Source organism: Oncorhynchus nerka, linkage group LG11, assembly GCF_034236695.1.
Source record: "Oncorhynchus nerka isolate Pitt River linkage group LG11, Oner_Uvic_2.0, whole genome shotgun sequence".
Taxonomy (NCBI): domain Eukaryota; kingdom Metazoa; phylum Chordata; class Actinopteri; order Salmoniformes; family Salmonidae; genus Oncorhynchus; species Oncorhynchus nerka.
The window spans coordinates 40,732,972-40,750,433 of NC_088406.1; the positions used below are offsets into that span (position 1 = coordinate 40,732,972).

At 44.6% G+C, this 17,462-nt stretch overlaps 1 protein-coding gene across 1 annotated transcript in view; it reads right to left on the minus strand.

Annotated features, from left to right (window-relative positions):
- Positions 1 to 17,462, minus strand: part of schip1 (schwannomin interacting protein 1) — a 369,551-nt gene that overhangs the window by 38,748 nt on the left and 313,341 nt on the right. The window contains exon 9 of the mRNA XM_065024524.1: positions 13,209 to 14,039. Within this exon, the coding sequence (XP_064880596.1) occupies positions 13,209 to 14,039 (831 nt within the window). The remainder of the gene's footprint in view (positions 1 to 13,208; positions 14,040 to 17,462) is intronic.

The window sequence follows — 17,462 nt, forward strand, 5'->3', positions numbered from 1 at the left end:
TGGTGCTTGCCTACGGAGCTGTGAGGGGAACGGCACCTCAGTACCTCCAGGCTCTGATCAGGCCCTACACCCAAACAAGGGCACTGCGTTCATCCACCTCTGGCCTGCTCGCCTCCCTACCACTGAGGAAGTACAGTTCCCGCTCAGCCCAGTCAAAACTGTTCGCTGCTCTGGCCCCCCAATGGTGGAACAAACTCCCTCACGACGCCAGGACAGCGGAGTCAATCACCACCTTCCGGAGACACCTGAAACCACACCTCTTTAAGGAATACCTAGGATAGGATAAAGTAATCCTTCTCACCCCCTTAAAAGATTTAGATGCACTATTGTAAAGTGGCTGTTCCACTGGATGTCATAAGGTGAATGCACCAATTTGTAAGTCGCTCTGGATAAGAGCGTCTGCTAAATGACTTAAATGTAAATGTAATCTCCAATCGAAATACAAATCAAGAGTCGGCTTTCTATTCCGCAACAAAGCCTCCTTCACTCACGCCGCCAAACTTACCCTAGTAAAACTGACTATCCTACCGATCCTCGACTTCGGCGATGTCATCTACAAAATTGCTTCCAACACTCTATTCAGCAAACTGGATGCGGTTTATCACAGTGCCATCCGTTTTGTCACCAAAGCACCTTATACCACCCACCACTGCGACTTGTATGCTCTAGTCGGCTGGCCCTCGCTACATATTCGTCGCCAGACCCACTGGCTCCAGGTCATCTACAAGTCCATGCTAGGTAAAGCTCCGCCTTATCTCAGTTCACTGGTCACGATGGCAACACCCATCCGTAGCACGCGCTCCAGCAGGTGTATCTCACTGATCATCCCTAAAGCCAACACCTAATTTGGCCGCCTTTCGTTCCAGTTCTCTGCTGCCTGTGACTGGAACGAATTGCAAAAATCGCTGAAGTTGGAGACTTTTATCTCCCTCACCAACTTCAAACATCTGCTATCTGAGCAGCTAACCGATCGCTGCAGCTGTACATAGTCTATCGGTAAATAGCCCACCCATTTTTACCTACCTCATCCCCATACTGTTTTTATTGATTTACTTTTCTGCTCTTTTGCACACCAGTATCTCTACCTGTACATGACTATCTGATCATTTATCACTCCAGTGTTAATCTGCAAAATGCCTTTTGCATACAATGTATATAGACTCCCCTTTTTTTTCCTACTGTGTTATTGACTTGTTAACTGTTTACTCCATGCGTAACTCTGTGTTGTCTGTTCACAGTGCTATGCTTTATCTTGGCCAGGTCGCAGTTGCAAATGAGAACTTGTTCTCAACTAGCCTACCTGGTTAAATAAAGGTGAAAAAAAAAAAAAAAAAAAAAGTCAGTCTGCATAGCCTGGGTGCCAGTCTGTCAGAATGGCTCTTTCCGGTCAACAGGCTGTATAGCCATGTTGAGGCTGTGTCACGGCTACAGTGCATCTGCTCTGTGTGTTCAGTGTGGCAGTAACAGACGAAGCTCTCCCTATGATCTGGCTACCACCCTCATATTCATGCTATCACACACATGGAGGGAGAGGACGAAAGAACAGACACAGTCACAGAGAGAGAGAGAGAGAGAGAGAGAGAGAGAGAGATATAGTTAGTTAGTTAGTATTATTTTTGTATTATTTTTGTTTATTGGTGGGTATTTCTTTCCTTATCTTTCCCCCCCCAATTGTTTTCAATCATAGGCATTTAATACCATTGACAGCCATTACAAATAACGATCCCACAATAGGGAAGTGGGAGTTTAAAGGTTCAAAGGTCTCCCAGACTACCCGCCACACAACCCTGTAACCATGCGGAATTAACCCTGTAACCATGCGGAATTAACCCTGTAACCACGCAGAATTAACCCTGTAACCACGCAGAATAAATGCGTAACAAATAGACAAAGGGAAACCAAGAGATCTTGTTGAGAGAGAGAGATATACAGAAAGACAGGGATAGAAAACATCTCCTGAGTTTGTGTGTAAAAAAAGAACACCGTCTCTTTAAAGAGTTGCCCTGCGCTAGCAAGGAATTCTGGCAGGGATAGAGTCTGTTTGTGTCTGCTCTGAACAGGATTTTATTTTTAGCCTGGTATAAACAGACCCAGTTGGGAGCCCCTGCCTAGTGCCTGGTTCTCAGGCCACCTCAGCTCAGCGACACAGACACAATGCACTCTGTAATCTAACACAGACAACCCAACCAATTCACCAGCACCACAGCGATCCACTGACTATGTACAGACTCAATGAGTATAGCCTTGCTATTGAGAAAGGCCGCCGTAGGGAGACCTGGCTCTCAAGAGAAGACAGGCTGTGTGCACACTGCCCACAAAATTAGCTGCACTTCCTAACCTCCTGCCCAATGTATGACCATATTAGAGACACATATTTCCCTCAGATTACACAGAAAACAAACCCGATTTTGCTAAACTCCCATATCTATTGGGTGAAATAACAGTGTACCATCACAGCAGCAAGATTTGTGACCTGTTGCCAGAAGAAAGGGTCAACCAGTGAAGAACAAACACAATTGTAAATACAACCCATATTTATGCTTATTTATTTTCCCTTGTGTACTTTAACCATTTGTACATCGTTACAACACTGTATATAGACATAATATGACATTTGTAATGTCTTTATTCTTTTGGAACTTCTGTGAGTGTAATGTTTACTGTTCATTTTTATTGTTTATTTCACTTTTGTATATTATCTACTTCACTTGCTTTGGCAATGTTAACGTATGTTTCCCATACCAATAAAGGCCTTACATTGAATTGAATTGGGATGGGGGGGAATGGGGGGCAGAGAGAGAGAACAAACACACACAAACCACTGTGCCTGACTCTGCCCTTTGTTCTAGTGTAATACCCATTGACAGCAAGGTGATGGATGGCTGTTTCAACTCTCTCTTTCAACTAAAACCATGCTGCTATTCTCTCCCTCTGCTTTTCTCTTTCATTTCCATGCTATAAAGCTATAGGGCCTTGCTCTTTCTCTCTTTCATATTTTGTGATGTTGATATATGGTACCTCCTCCTCTCTTTCAAGCTGTAAAACAGTTCTCTCTCTCTCTCTCTCTCTCTCTCTCTCTCTCTCTCTCTCTCGTTTGGTTTGCAGTAACTGTATAGAAGCTGTAAAGCAGCTCTTAACGGCAACATAAATCCCCATTTCCTCCGCACTATGCTCTGCCATTCACAGCCCCTCCACCCTTTCATCCTCCCAGCCCACATTTTCTTAGAGGGGGAGACGGGAGAGGCAGAGAAACTGGTCTCCTGCTGTATTCTGCTTGTTCTGAGAACAGTGGGCCGTAATGTACCCTGACAGTTTGAGGAAAAAGACAATTAGCCGGGAACAGGACTGGGAGAAAGGGGGAGACAGGGAGGGCAGAGAAAACAGTACACTTGGCTGCCCCCATAGGATAACCCTTTTTGGTTTCAGGTAGAACCCTTTCTGGTTCCAGGTAGAACTGCTTTGGGATCCACGTAGAACCCTCTCCGTGTAGAACCCTCTGTGAAAGGGTTCTACCCGTTTCACAGAGGGTTCTACCTTGAACCAAAAGTGTTCTACAGCCAAATAACCCTTACTGGTTCTAGATAGCACCTTTTGTTCTAAGAGTCTAGGGTGGAACTGGAGAAAAAGTGGGGGCCGGGGTAACGGGTATTTGGCTGGAGGGAGAGTATACAGTAGGGTGGTCTAGTTACAATACATTGGATCAAGGGTAGGTGAGTGGTTAATAAAAAGGTAGGCATTTCTCTGTTGGGTATGCTGCTAGTTTGTACTGTATATCTACATTTAGACTTATAAGTGAACAGCTCCACACCTCCCTACTCTCTCTAGGAGCTCAGTGACTCACAGTGACTAAATCAGAGGAAGGGTGTGAGTGTGTGTGTGTGTATGCGCACGCTGAGAGACGCTGATGGAATGTGTAGCTCTGGGCTCTCCTTTTCCAGCACAGTCATTGGCTGTCCGTCCATCTCTACCCACACTCCCCATGTCTCCAGCGTTGCAATCTCCCTCCACACCGACCGGGCCTCCACACTGCAGCTGGCTCGCCTAGATGACATCACACCATCACCCACACAGGAGAGGACATACCATTCCTCTCAGGGTCAGGTGTAGGGATTGTCCTGCTCTACCCTGACCTTCAACCCTACGCTGTAAGTCTGGTCACAGACATCTGGTAGGGTCAGAGGCTACACAGCTAGACTCATCTCTAAAGGTGGCCTAGACTTGGGTCTAACTGCTTATCCAGGTGATATAACCATTCATCTAGCTAGGCTATGTGGTGTACACTGAACTGATGCCCCGGGAGATAGATTGAATGTAGAAGGAAGGGAAGACCAGTCAAGCTGTATGAGTGTGTGTCATTAATAAATGGGGTCATCGAGACCGCCACTGATAGCACTGCACTTTTAAATCTATTGACAGCAGGTGTGATTGTTTGTGTGTTTCCTGTGCCAGTCCTGTCTAGCCGCTTACACCAGACCCAAACCTGATGACTCGGAAACTTTCCTGCAACTTTTTTGTTTCCATGTGTTGTTCTATTTGTGTGTGTGTGTGTGTGTTTGTGTGTGTGTGTGTTTGTATGGGTGTGTGTGTATGTACAGTATTCTCTCCCTCTCTCTGCGGTGTATGTGAAGGGGGTTATACTATATATTGTATCAGTGAAGTATCAAGTTTGTATGTAAATGTCAGGTCCAGATGTGTGGCTGTGATGTCAGACACATGGTCATGTTAGAACAGCTGGACCACAGCACAGTTCCCCACCCACTGACTCCAACACTCTTTGACCACACACAGAGCTGACCACACTCGAGAGCCAACGCCATTAGCACCAGACAAACAAAGTCATTGGGACACAGTCTAAGTCTGCCTTGTAGCTGCCAGGTGGTTTAGTCCTCAAGCACATTTCCTCCACCACAAGTCAACACTGCTCCAGGCCAACAGCTAAATCAGACCCCTCGCTGAACAGAACAAACCTCTGATTGTATCCACTGCAAAGTCATGACTGTCAGGCAGACGGAACAGAGAAGAGGGGACTGACTATATCACCGCAGAGTCACAACGTATTGGTTCAAACTGCATCTTAGTCAGGTCAAAGCCTCTCAGATGGAAACATCACATGGTAGTAATGTAGTGGTAATATAGTGCAGGCAGGTATGATGGGAAGACAGGGGTGGCTTCTGAGTAAGACAGAGAGAGACAACAGTCCGAGTCCCAGCTAGTAATACCACATCATGGCTGGGATCATCCCCCTCTCCTCTCCTCCGCTCCAGACCAGAACACACCTGCCCTTTGTTAGACGCCACATAGCAGACAGTCCTGGAGAAAAAAAAGACACCCCTCTGGCTACTGAAAGGCACGAGGTCGTTCTCTGTGCTGGGTCGATGGTGAAACACACAGTTCACTCTGGGTATGTACTATGGAACGATGGGCTGTATCATCCCTGAAGTGGGTCTATGAGAGAGAAATACCTGCAGTCCTTTACAAAGAAACTATATGGAAAAATCCATATTCTTGTACACAAATATCTAAAGAACAAGTTATAACCCAAAGTACAAAGTTTATAGGCCTTTTGCCTTTTGGTAGACCGTCATTGTACATAAGAATGTGTTCTAATCTGACTTGCCTAGTTAAATAAAGGTTTAAAAATATATATATACTAAGTTGACCACCTCTGATATGAGAGGTGGACATGTTCCTTTACCTGAGTGTACTGTGTGTACTGTGTACTGTGTTTACCTGAGTGTACTGTGTACCGTGTTTACCTGAGTGTACTGTGTGTACTGTGTACCGTGTTTACCTGAGTGTACTGTGTGTACTGTGTACTGTGTTTACCTGAGTGTATTGCCCAACTTGCTGTGTGGAATCCAAGGTTGAGCTGCAAACTCCTCCACTAATAAAAAAAACTATCTTCCCAGCTGCTGGTGATCTCTCAGAGGAAAAGTAGAGAAAAAGCAGAACCTTGAAGCAGTAAGATAAACATCTGTAGAGCGACAGCAGGAGAGAGAGAAAACGGTCCGACTTTAAAGCCTGGACAGTACTGTCTGCTCACAGCGCGTGTGTGTGAGAGCTGTGTAGGAGGCCGGGCATGCTGGAGCGGGTACTGACACACACAGGCGGGTTAGGTAGAGTCACAGACGCTTGGGGGCTGAACCAGTCACCTGTTCATGGCCCTGCCCACCCCTAACCCCCTAACCCCCCCTAGTCCTGGTCTGGAACTATCCCTCCTTCCCACCCTCCCTCTGGTCCCAGCCTATCCACACTCTGCTGCCCTATCTCCCTATACCACTTCATCTCTCTCTCTCTCTCTCTCTCTATCAGTTTAACCCTCTCATCACTGTCACTCTTCCCAGTCTTCCTCCAACTTCCATTCTGTCTTTTTCCCCCTCTCCATCTTTCCTCCTACTCTATCATCATTCCCTATATCCTCTATGACTGCTTGTGATTATATATATCCTCTATGACTGCTTGTGATTATATATATCCTCTATGACTGCTTGTGATTATATATATCCTCTATGACTGCTTGTGGTTCTATATATCCTCTATGACTGCTTGTAATTATATATATCCTCTACGACTGCTTGTGGTTCTATATATCCTCTATGACTGCTTGCGATTATATATATCCTTTTTGACTGCTTGTGATTATATATATCCTCTATGACTGCTTGCGATTATATATATCCTTTTTGACTGCTTGTGATTATATATATCCTCTATGAGTGCTTGTGGTTCTATATATCCTCTATGACTGCTTGTGGTTCTATATATCCTCTATGACTGCTTGTGATTCTATATATCCTCTATGACTGCTTGTGGTTCTATATATCCTCTATGACTGCTTGTGATTCTATATATCCTCTATGACTGCTTGTGATTATATATATCCTCTATGACTGCTTGTGATTATATATATCCTCTTTGACTGCTTGCGATTATATATATCCTCTTTGACTGCTTGTGATTATATATATCCTCTTTGACTGCTTGCGATTATATATATCCTCTATGACTGCTTGTGATTATATATATCCTCTATGACTGCTTGTGATTATATATATCCTCTATGACTGCTTGCGATTATATATATCCTTTTTGACTGCTTGTGATTATATATATCCTCTATGAGTGCTTGTGGTTCTATATATCCTCTATGACTGCTTGTGGTTCTATATATCCTCTATGACTGCTTGTGATTATATATATCCTCTATGACTGCTTGTGGTTCTATATATCCTCTATGACTGCTTGTGATTCTATATATCCTCTATGACTGCTTGTGATTATATATATCCTCTATGACTGCTTGTGATTATATATATCCTCTTTGACTGCTTGTGATTATATATATCCTCTTTGACTGCTTGTGATTCTATATATCCTCTTTGACTGCTTGTGATTATATATATCCTCTTTGACTGCTTGCGATTATATATATCCTCTATGACTGCTTGTGATTATATATATCCTCTTTGACTGCTTGTGATTATATATATCCTCTTTGACTGCTTGTGATTATATATATCCTCTTTGACTGCTTGTGATTATATATATCCTCTATGACTGCTTGTGATTATATATATCCTCTTTGACTGCTTGTGATTATATATATCCTCTTTGACTGCTTGCGATTATATATATCCTCTTTGACTGCTTGTGATTCTATATATCCTCTTTGACTGCTTGTGATTATATATATCCTCTATGACTGCTTGCACTAGAAACTTCTTACCCTACAATCTTCTCCCCCGTCTCTCTCTCTCTCTCTCAACGTGGCACAGGGCTGACTTCAGTCTGAGGGTAGTGGTTAGTACTGGAGTGCTCAGGGCAGGGTTCAGACACAAAACAACTACCACATAATCACAGTTTCCAAGCAGAGAGAGAGAGAGATAGGAAGAGACAGAGAGGGACAAAAAGATGGCGAGAAGGCAAGCCCTTCACGTCTCTCTCCCTTCTACTGCTCGATTCTCCACCACTACCTCTTCCCTTGCTTCAACACGCTATCTCTGTCACATACTTCAACACGCTACCTCTTCCCTTGCTTCAACACGCTATCTCTGTCACATACTTCAACACGCTACCTCTTCCCTTGCTTCAACACGCTATCTCTGTCACATACTTCAACACGCTACATACTCTTCCCCTTGCTTCAACACGCTATCTCTGTCACATACTTCAACACGCTATCTCCGTCACATACTTCAACACGCTACTTCTTCCCTTGCTTCAACACGCTATCTCTGTCACATACTTCAACACGCTACCTCTTCCCTTGCTTCAACACGCTATCTCTGTCACATACTTCAACACGCTACCTCTTCCCTTGCTTCAACACGCTATCTCTGTCACATACTTCAACACGCTATCTCCGTCACATACTTCAACACGCTACTTCTTCCCTTGCTTCAACACGCTATCTCTGTCACATACTTCAACACGCTACTTCTTCCCTTGCTTCAACACGCTATCTCTGTCACATACTTCAACATGCTATCTCTGTCACATACTTCAACACGCTATCTCTGTCACATACTTCAACACGCTACCTCTTCCCTTTCTTCAACATGCTATCTCTGTCACATACTTCAACACGCTATCTGTGTCACATACTTCAACACGCTATCTCTGTCACATACTTCAACACGCTACCTCTTCCCTTGCTTCAACACGCTATCTCTGTCACATACTTCAACACGCTATCTCTGTCACATACTTCAACACGCTACCTCTTCCCTTGCTTCAACGCGCTATCTCTGTCACATACATCAACACGCTATCTCTTCCCTTGCTTCAACACGCTATCTCTGTCACATACTTCGGTTTCCTCAGCCTGGTGAGCTTATCTAGGACAGCTTGTTCCACTCTTCCTCTGTTGATTCCGGCTGTGTTACTCCTGCATGCTGGTCGATAGCGACAGCTTGAAGAAAATGTCCCTGTAATGTTGTCTTTCCATTACTTTAGTCAGCCACAGGCAGCTGATCTAACAGGGTCAATGGTAAATGCTGGTGTGTGTTTTTTATTATCTCTCCTCTGATCCTGAGCTAAAACCTGATAGGGAAACACACTAATGCTGCCTGCTCTGTCAGAAACGTGTGTATCCGTGCATGTGGGTAGGTGTGTGCGGTGTGTTGTCAAGTCAATGTGCATTTTATTTTTAACACTCAACTGGATGTATTGGTACAAATGCGTGTGCATATTCATTTCCTTGGTGTGTGGTGATCTGAGATGGATGTGAGTCCTGTGAGACATGTTGCTGCACGTGCAGAGACACAGACCGACAGAAACGCGTGTTCGCATGTTGAACAGTCGCTGAGTGTTTTTATCTATGTGCTAGCCTCGTGCTGATACTTGCAATACATGCTGAGGGATTTAGCTCAAAGGCACATTCATCAGGAAATATGTACAAGTATGATTGTGTGTATGTGTGTGTCACACAAAACTGAAGTTAGAACACACGCTGAGCCATGTTGCACAGAATACATTACATGTGTGTGCGTGCGTGCAGACTTGCATATATGATGTACACTACCGGTCCAAAGTTTTAGAACACCTACTCATTCAAGGGTTTTTCTTTATTTAGAATATTTCTACATTGTAGGATAATAGTGAAGACATGTTATCCAGGCAAAGGGGGGCTATTTAAAGAATCTCAAATATAAAATATATATGTTTTGTTTAACACTTTTTTGGTTACTACATGATTCCATATGTGCTATTTCATAGCGTTGATGTCTTCACTATTATTCTACAATGTAGAAAATAGTCCAAATAAAGAAAAACCCTTGAATCAGTAGGTATTCTAAAACGTTTGACAGGTAGTGTGTGTGTGTGTGTGTGTATATATTTATATAGCTTCAGGCTGAGCTCCTCCCTCCCTATCGCTCTGCTCCTATGTGAGTGATGGGAGGGGTGCTGCATGTCACAACATAGCTTCACTACTGAGCACACCGTCTACCCACAGGGTACGACTGGATCTGTGTGTGGGTCTGAATAAATGTATATCTTTTCTCAGACATGAGTGTCCTATAGGCCTTTACAAATGTAAATGTAGTGTTATATATAGACGTGTGTATCAAAGTATGAGGTAAATGATTTCACAGCCTCTGAAACACACAGGCCTTCTCTGAATCTTTCACCTCGGCCCTGGTTATGAAGGATAACGTTGTTGTTTTGGTTTGGGGGGAGCGGACGGGTAGGGGCCCCAGACCCCGTTAGGCCTTCATAATATAAAGGTCACCTCACCCCTCGACCTCCTCACCGAAAATTATTTCTAACCAAGATCCAGAGGGAGATGTTAGAGAGTGGAAACCCTACCCCTGGTCTCCCGTAACTAAACACAGTGGTTCATAGTTCCAATAGTATAGAGTCACACAGAAACAGACCGACTGGCTCTGTGGTGTACGGGCAGCAGGCAGGCTGGCAGACTGATCGGTGGCCATACAGTAGCAGCACACAGCTCCACACAGCCAGTCCCATTAATCAACACTTCCTCTCCCAGCCAGCCGGCGAAACACTGTGGAGATGGTTGCTATGACAACGTCAGACCGGCTAGCAGGAAGAGGACACACCTAAGGGACCGGTGTGTGTGTGACTGGCCCAGGGTCTGGTCTTAATATCGAGGTTCATTACAATGAGCTGGCATATGTAGTTTTCGCAAACTGTAGATAACACACATCAAAATGCATATTGTCTATCTGCATGAACAATATGTACACCCTTACCTCCAGTCCTCCTAAAAGCCCAGCTCTTTCGGAGGATCTTCTGAGGTGTAAAACCACAGAGGACCCCAAACCCATCCATGCTGGCCTCCCCCACCCCTCTCCCCCCTCCGTCTGGCTGGTGGTTCGTCTGAGTTGATGTCAAAAAATGTAACAACATGTTGGCAGCCCTCTCCCATCCCCTTTCCACCAGACATTCCCTCTAATAAAGACATGCTGTCTTCCTCCTCTCACAGTATCCTGGATCTGTGTATCCAAATGACATTCCCATGTTGGGAAATGGCAGAAGTGCTCCGGATGTTGAAATTCAAACAGGAAATGAGCTTGTTTTAGTCCAACCCTCGTCTCCGCTCTGATATCTCTCCTCGGAGCTCAGTCAGGATTACACAGCTATTTTCTATTCCTATTCTACGCAGAGACATCACAATTCCAAGGCCTACTATACTAAGTCTAGGGAGAAGGTCTAGAAACTGTAGGTGTTATCAGCATGCCCTGTGTTTCTAAACCTTATGCAAACCAAGTTTGTGTGTGTGTGTGTGTGTGTGTGTGTGTGTGTGTGTGTGTGTGTGTGTGTGTATACTGTACATTTTGAACGGTCATCCAACTCTGAACTCCAAGTCAGGAACTCTGGTCTCTTTCTAGAGCAGTATATTGTCTATAAAAGTGGATCCTCGTGATTGTATTTTCCATCCTTTTTAGACCACATAGGTCTAATAAATGAATAAATGATGGATGTGTAGTGGCTTTGCTGGCATGCATCTAAACAAATTGGTTGACTTTGCCCCGCCAAGATTTACATGCTAAAATCACCACTGACATCCACTACAATCCTCAAAGTACTATGGCATTCTTACCCCTGCCCGGACCCTTATCCCAAAGAGAGAGAGAGAGTTAGGTGGAGGGAGGCAGACTTCTCCCATAGAAGGCCTCGACAATGAGCTGACCAGGTAATGAACATTGACGCATGCGGATTACCCATACTGTAGATACAGCATGGTACTGGAGATACCATCTCTCACCCTTTCTTCCTCTCTGTACTCTCCCTCTCCCTCCCACATTCCAGACATGCCTTAGGGAGATAAAGAGGCCTCCAGGACGGTCACACAAAGACAGCAGCTATTGTCTGTTAGGACTGAGAGGAGAGGGCTGGGCTTTAGGATGACAAAGAAGAGTGCTCTCTTCTCTCTCTTTCCTAGTGCTCTCCGGCTCTCAGACCACGCACGCACGCACGCGCACGCACACACACACACACACACACACACACACACACACACACACACACACACACACACACACACACACGCAACAGACAAATAGACAAACTCAAACACACACAAATTAAACAAGAGTAACTCAAAAGTGCTGACCTCAATGGGCAACAAACAGTGTGTGGGTCAGATTTGACAAGATTCCAGCATACTTTATAACCACATCGCTCCAGCCCTCTTCACACCTACCCACAAGCTGACAATCAACCATAAAACATTCATCCGAAGGAACCTTCTATATGCCTGGTTGGCATCATGTAAAAAATAACTCCAATATGCAGCCTGTCATCAGTGCCAGACCAGAATGGAGCCTGTGGATCTGAAATCCTGCAGCGGTGATCCTTAAGACACTGCAACAGCACCCTCTGCTGGGCGAAACACAAAATCACCAAAACAAATGATCCACCGAATAGGCATGTCTTGTTTCCTGCCACATCCTCATACCCACAGGCCGTAGACCAGGGGAGGACAACAGGGGCTCCAGGGTTTTATTTTGCTCCAGCCCAGATCTAACACACCTGATTAAACGTATCAACTAATCAGGGTCTTCAATTTAGCTGTGTTAGTGCTGGTCCCTCTCAGACTGGAGTTGCCCAGCCCGGCAGTGTTTCTCCATGCTCCTCCAGCAGTAGACTGGAAGCTGAGAAGGAGTCAGGAGTCAGGACTCCAGTCTGCAGCACATAGCTTAGTGCCACATTACCCCACTAATCTCTCCTTATCCCAGCATTCCCGCACGCACATAATATTCCCCAAGTTCACCTGACACAGATAACTGTTGGATTACCACATGACGAAATCCTCAGGGATCACAGAGAAAGTAGGAAAACATGACAGTGAACATGTTCAACAACCCCCCCACACACAGCAGGGTGGGAGTCCTTTAGAACCTGGAGTCTGGGGATATATTGTGCTGTTGCAATTATTGCCCGTATAAATACCAGCTTTCTATTATCTGTGAAAACAACAATAGCACAGGTCCAGTGACCCACAACCTCACGCACCACTTCATACAATATCTGGCTTGATTTGTCCCACCATGACTGACATCCTCACAACTGACATGCTTCCATGCTTCATCTTACACCATCCAACACTAAACAAGTCACAGAAATCGCACACACGGACACATGCTTGCACACACACACACACACACACACACACACACACACACACACACACACACACACACACACACACACACACACACACACATAAAGACTCTACTCACTGAGGTGTAGGCGGTCTTTCCCAGGCTGTGGTTGTGATTGAGGTTCTGGTTCTCCTGCTCTCTGCTCTGCAACCCCGCCAGGTGTCTCTCCAGAGCTGCCCAGTCCATGGTGGGCAGGGACTCTTCCTCCACAATCTCCTCCTCTCTGTATCCCCCCATCCGTCCTCCTATTCCCCCTCCTCCACCACCCCCTCCTCCAATGCCACCTCTTCCCCGGCTGGAGCGCCTGTGGCTGGGTTTGGTGGCCCCCGTGCCCCTGGGTAGGGGCCTGGTAGGGGAGTGGGGCAGGATCAGGTTGCCATTCTGTTTCATTTCCTCAGGCACGGCAGCAGCGAAGGTGGCTGTGTGTCCACTGTGAGCAGGAAGAGGTGGAGGCTTCACATCCTGGAACTCCTCGGCCAGGCTGCGGCTGTTCACTGGCTTCCTGTAGCCTCCGCCAGGTGCCCCTATCCCCCCCACAACTCCACCCTCCTCCTGGCCATGGGGCTGCTGGGAGCTGTAGTCGTCCCCGTACTCGCTCTTCCACTCCTCGATCACCTTTTTCTTGTACTCCTGGTAGTCCTCATCCTCCTCATAGTCCTCATCCTCCAGGGTTGCCAGATCCAGGGAGGGAGAGGATTTGTAGTCCTCTTCTAAGGTTGCCAGTTCCAAAGATGGGGAGGATTTGTAGTCATCTAGGGTTGCCAGTTCCAGGGATGGGGAGGACTTGTAGTCCTCCAGGCATGCCAGGTCTAAGGAGGGAGAACAGGGTGTCACCTTGTTGGAGTTGGACTCGGAGCTGGAGCGACTGGAGGCGTCGCTCCCCAAGTCCATGCCATCCTCCCGGTAGTCCTGCAACAGAGGGAGAAAGAGGGATGGAGAGAAAGGCGGGAGAGAAAAGGAATGGAGAAAAATATATCGAAATAGAAGTAAGAAAGAATGAGAGTTGGAAAGATAAATTATAATAGTGAGAGAAAGATAGAGGTTGAAAGAGAGAAGGGGAGGGGGGAGAGGAAGAGAAAGACACACAAACAGAGAATTTAGGGAAGTGTGCACACAGAGATTACTGTTGTGGTTTGAGACCAACAACCACAAAACACTTCCTGGTAGAATTTCCTTCCTCTACATTCATTTCCTTGGCACAGTTTCAGTCCCTCTCTGACGCACTCTCTCCTCTCCTCCCTGAGACAACCTCTCCTACCAGACTCACTCTCTACTTCTTCTGTTTATTCATATCTGAGGTCTGCATTGTGACAGCTGAACCAGAGAGAGAGAGAGAGACCTGCTGTTAGAGGGACTTGAACCAGAGAGAGAGAGAGAGCAGTGATTTATCCTATCATCACACATTACACACATCTTCTCAAAGATGCTGCCACTATGTATTTCCTTATCTGTGTCTTTGGCAAAGTCATCCCAACATTATTGGTCAGTGTGAGTATTACCAATCTCTTTCTCCAATAGTCCAAAGGTGAATGACACTGGCTGACATTGTGCCATGGCTCTATATATAGTATACACTGCAGTGGCTGTGAGTGACTTAAACAGATGAGTCCAGGGTGGCTGTCTGACCTTGACTGTCTGCAGTGTGAGGCCACAGTGTGTGTTGCTGTTGTTGTCCAGTGCCAGAGCAATCACTGTCTGATTGATTACCAACTTAATGAAAATGCCTGCCTTGTTTATGGGCCTCCACAAATCTCAGCGTGACCTGAACCTCTTTGAGTGTTTTCACCTCTTTTTTTCATGGGCTGCATTAACATAGTGCCTGGCATCACATTAAAAAGTTCATGAAAAACAAGCAGCAGGAACTTATTGAGAGTCACAACCGGAAAAACACATTGCTGCACATCCAACACACTAAGAGTTATTGATTGATGATGATTATTGTCCATCAAGAGGTTTTTTCTTCTTCTTGTGGCCAGTTAGTTTTGAAATACACCAAAGAATGGGATTCATAAGGTGTTGATTAAATGAGTGTCATACATTTGAATAGAATTTGCAAACCCTGACATTTAAAAACAATCAATGTAACCACCAACATAGACAAACACCAGTAACACTTTTTTCCCCCAACCACATTCGGGAAAGACGTATCTTAAAGGAGCACGTAGCATGCCGAGCAGACACCCATACATTTCCAATCATTGCGCTAACGCTAGCTAGCATTGACTCGCGAAACTACCGCTAACTTCCTTCATACTGGACACAAGGAAATACAAATGGTATCCACAAGTTAATCTTAAATATCTGTTTATAAATATATAATAACAGTTATTATGCAGTTTAAATGCAGACCTGCATATGAAATGATACATGTAATCCGTTACACGTAAGGGATTACAAAAAAAAACAACGGATAAATGTAATCCGTTACATGAACAGCAAAACAAACAAAAAAGTAATCAGATTACAGATACTTTTGAAAAACTAGATGATTACTTCGAGGATTACTTTAAATTCAGAAAGGATGTTGGCAAAAAATAATGTTGGGGAATCTTCTGTTTTCTCAATGACATTCAAATCAGCTTTGAAAAAAGGAGCAAATGTACATTTGTTCAATGTGAGCGAGTCTGACCATAAATCAGAGACAAATATGATGACACACCAAATGTGTTTGATGGATCGTGGGAAAAGAGCTGAAATAGTATTTTGTAGGCTACAGTCCAAGCAATGTCTTCCAATGGAGCGGCTGCTGTCGGCATCCTAAGATTATCCACCTTGAATAAACGCTTGGCGGTAAGGATGACAGCAGTGGTGTAGTCTACGGCGATACGATACGGATATCACTTATTATTGATATCTACACAGCGCATTGATGTGAATCACACTGCTGCTCTCTCATTTAGATATTTGCGCCGTACGGATTGTGGTTGTTGTGGACGGCTTTTCACAAATCTAAATGTGTATTTGAACCCAATAATGGTTGAATTAAAGAAGTTTAAACTGCCTATCAATCATTCTTTTCGAAACCAGTGGACAACCACTGGAAAATGCGCTCTTGCAACAGCTACATAATGCGGATCCCAGCCTATGGAATAAAAGTTAGGCTTTAAAAAAAAGGTGGAATCTGTAGTTGTTACATCCATTTTTGGATTTATATATATACATATATATATATATATATATATATATATATATACACTACCGTTCAAATGTTTGGTGTCACTTAGACATTTCCTTGTTTTCCATGAAAACATACATGAAATGAGTTGCAAAGTGAATAGGAAATATAGTCAAGACGTCGACAAGGTTATAAAAAATGATTTTCAATTTAAATAATAATTGTGTCCTTCAAACTATTCTTTTGTCAAAGAATCCTCAATTTGCTGCAATTACAGCCTTGCAGACATTTGGCATTCTAGTTGTTAATTTGTTCAGGTAATCTGAAGAGATTTCACCCCATGCTTCCAATTGGATTGGCTTGATGGGCACTTCTTATGTAGCATATGGTCAAGCTGCTCCCACAACAGCTCAATAGGGTTGAGATCCGGTGACTGTGATGGCCACTCCATTATAGACAGAATATCAGCTGACTGCTTCTTCCCTAAATAGTTATTGCATAGTTTAGAGCTGTGCTTTGGGTCATTGTCTTGTTGTTGGAGGAAATTGGCTCCAATTAAACGCCGTCCACAGGGTATGGCATGGCGTTGCAAAATGGAGTGATAGCCTTCCTTCTTCAAAATCCCCTTTACCCTGTACAAATCTCCCACTTTACCACCACCAAAGCACTCCCAGACCATCACCATCATTTAATGAAGCTGCCAGTTGAGGACTTGTGAGGTGTCTGTTTCTCAAACTGGACAATCTAATGTACTTGTCCTCTTGCTCAGTTGTGCACCGGGGCCTCCCACTCCTCTTTCTATTCTGGTTAGAGCCAGTTTGTGCTGTTCTGTGAAGGGAGTAGTGCACAGCGTTGTACCAGATATTCAGTTTCTTGGCAATTTCTCGCATGGAATAGCCTTCATTTCCCAGAACAAGAATAGACTGACGAGTTTCAGAAGAAAGTCCTTTGTTTCTGGCCATTTTGAGCCTGTAATCGAACCCACAAATGATGATGCTGCAGATACTCAACTAGTCTAAAGAAGGCCAGTTTTATTGCTTCTTTAATCAGGACAACAGTTTTCAGCTGTGCTAACATAATTGCAAAAGGGTTTTCTAATGAACAATTAGCCTTTTAAAATTATACACTTGGATTAGCTAACACAATATGCCATTGGAACACAGGAGAGATGGTTGCTGATAATGGGCCTCTGTACGCCTATGTAGATATTCCATAAA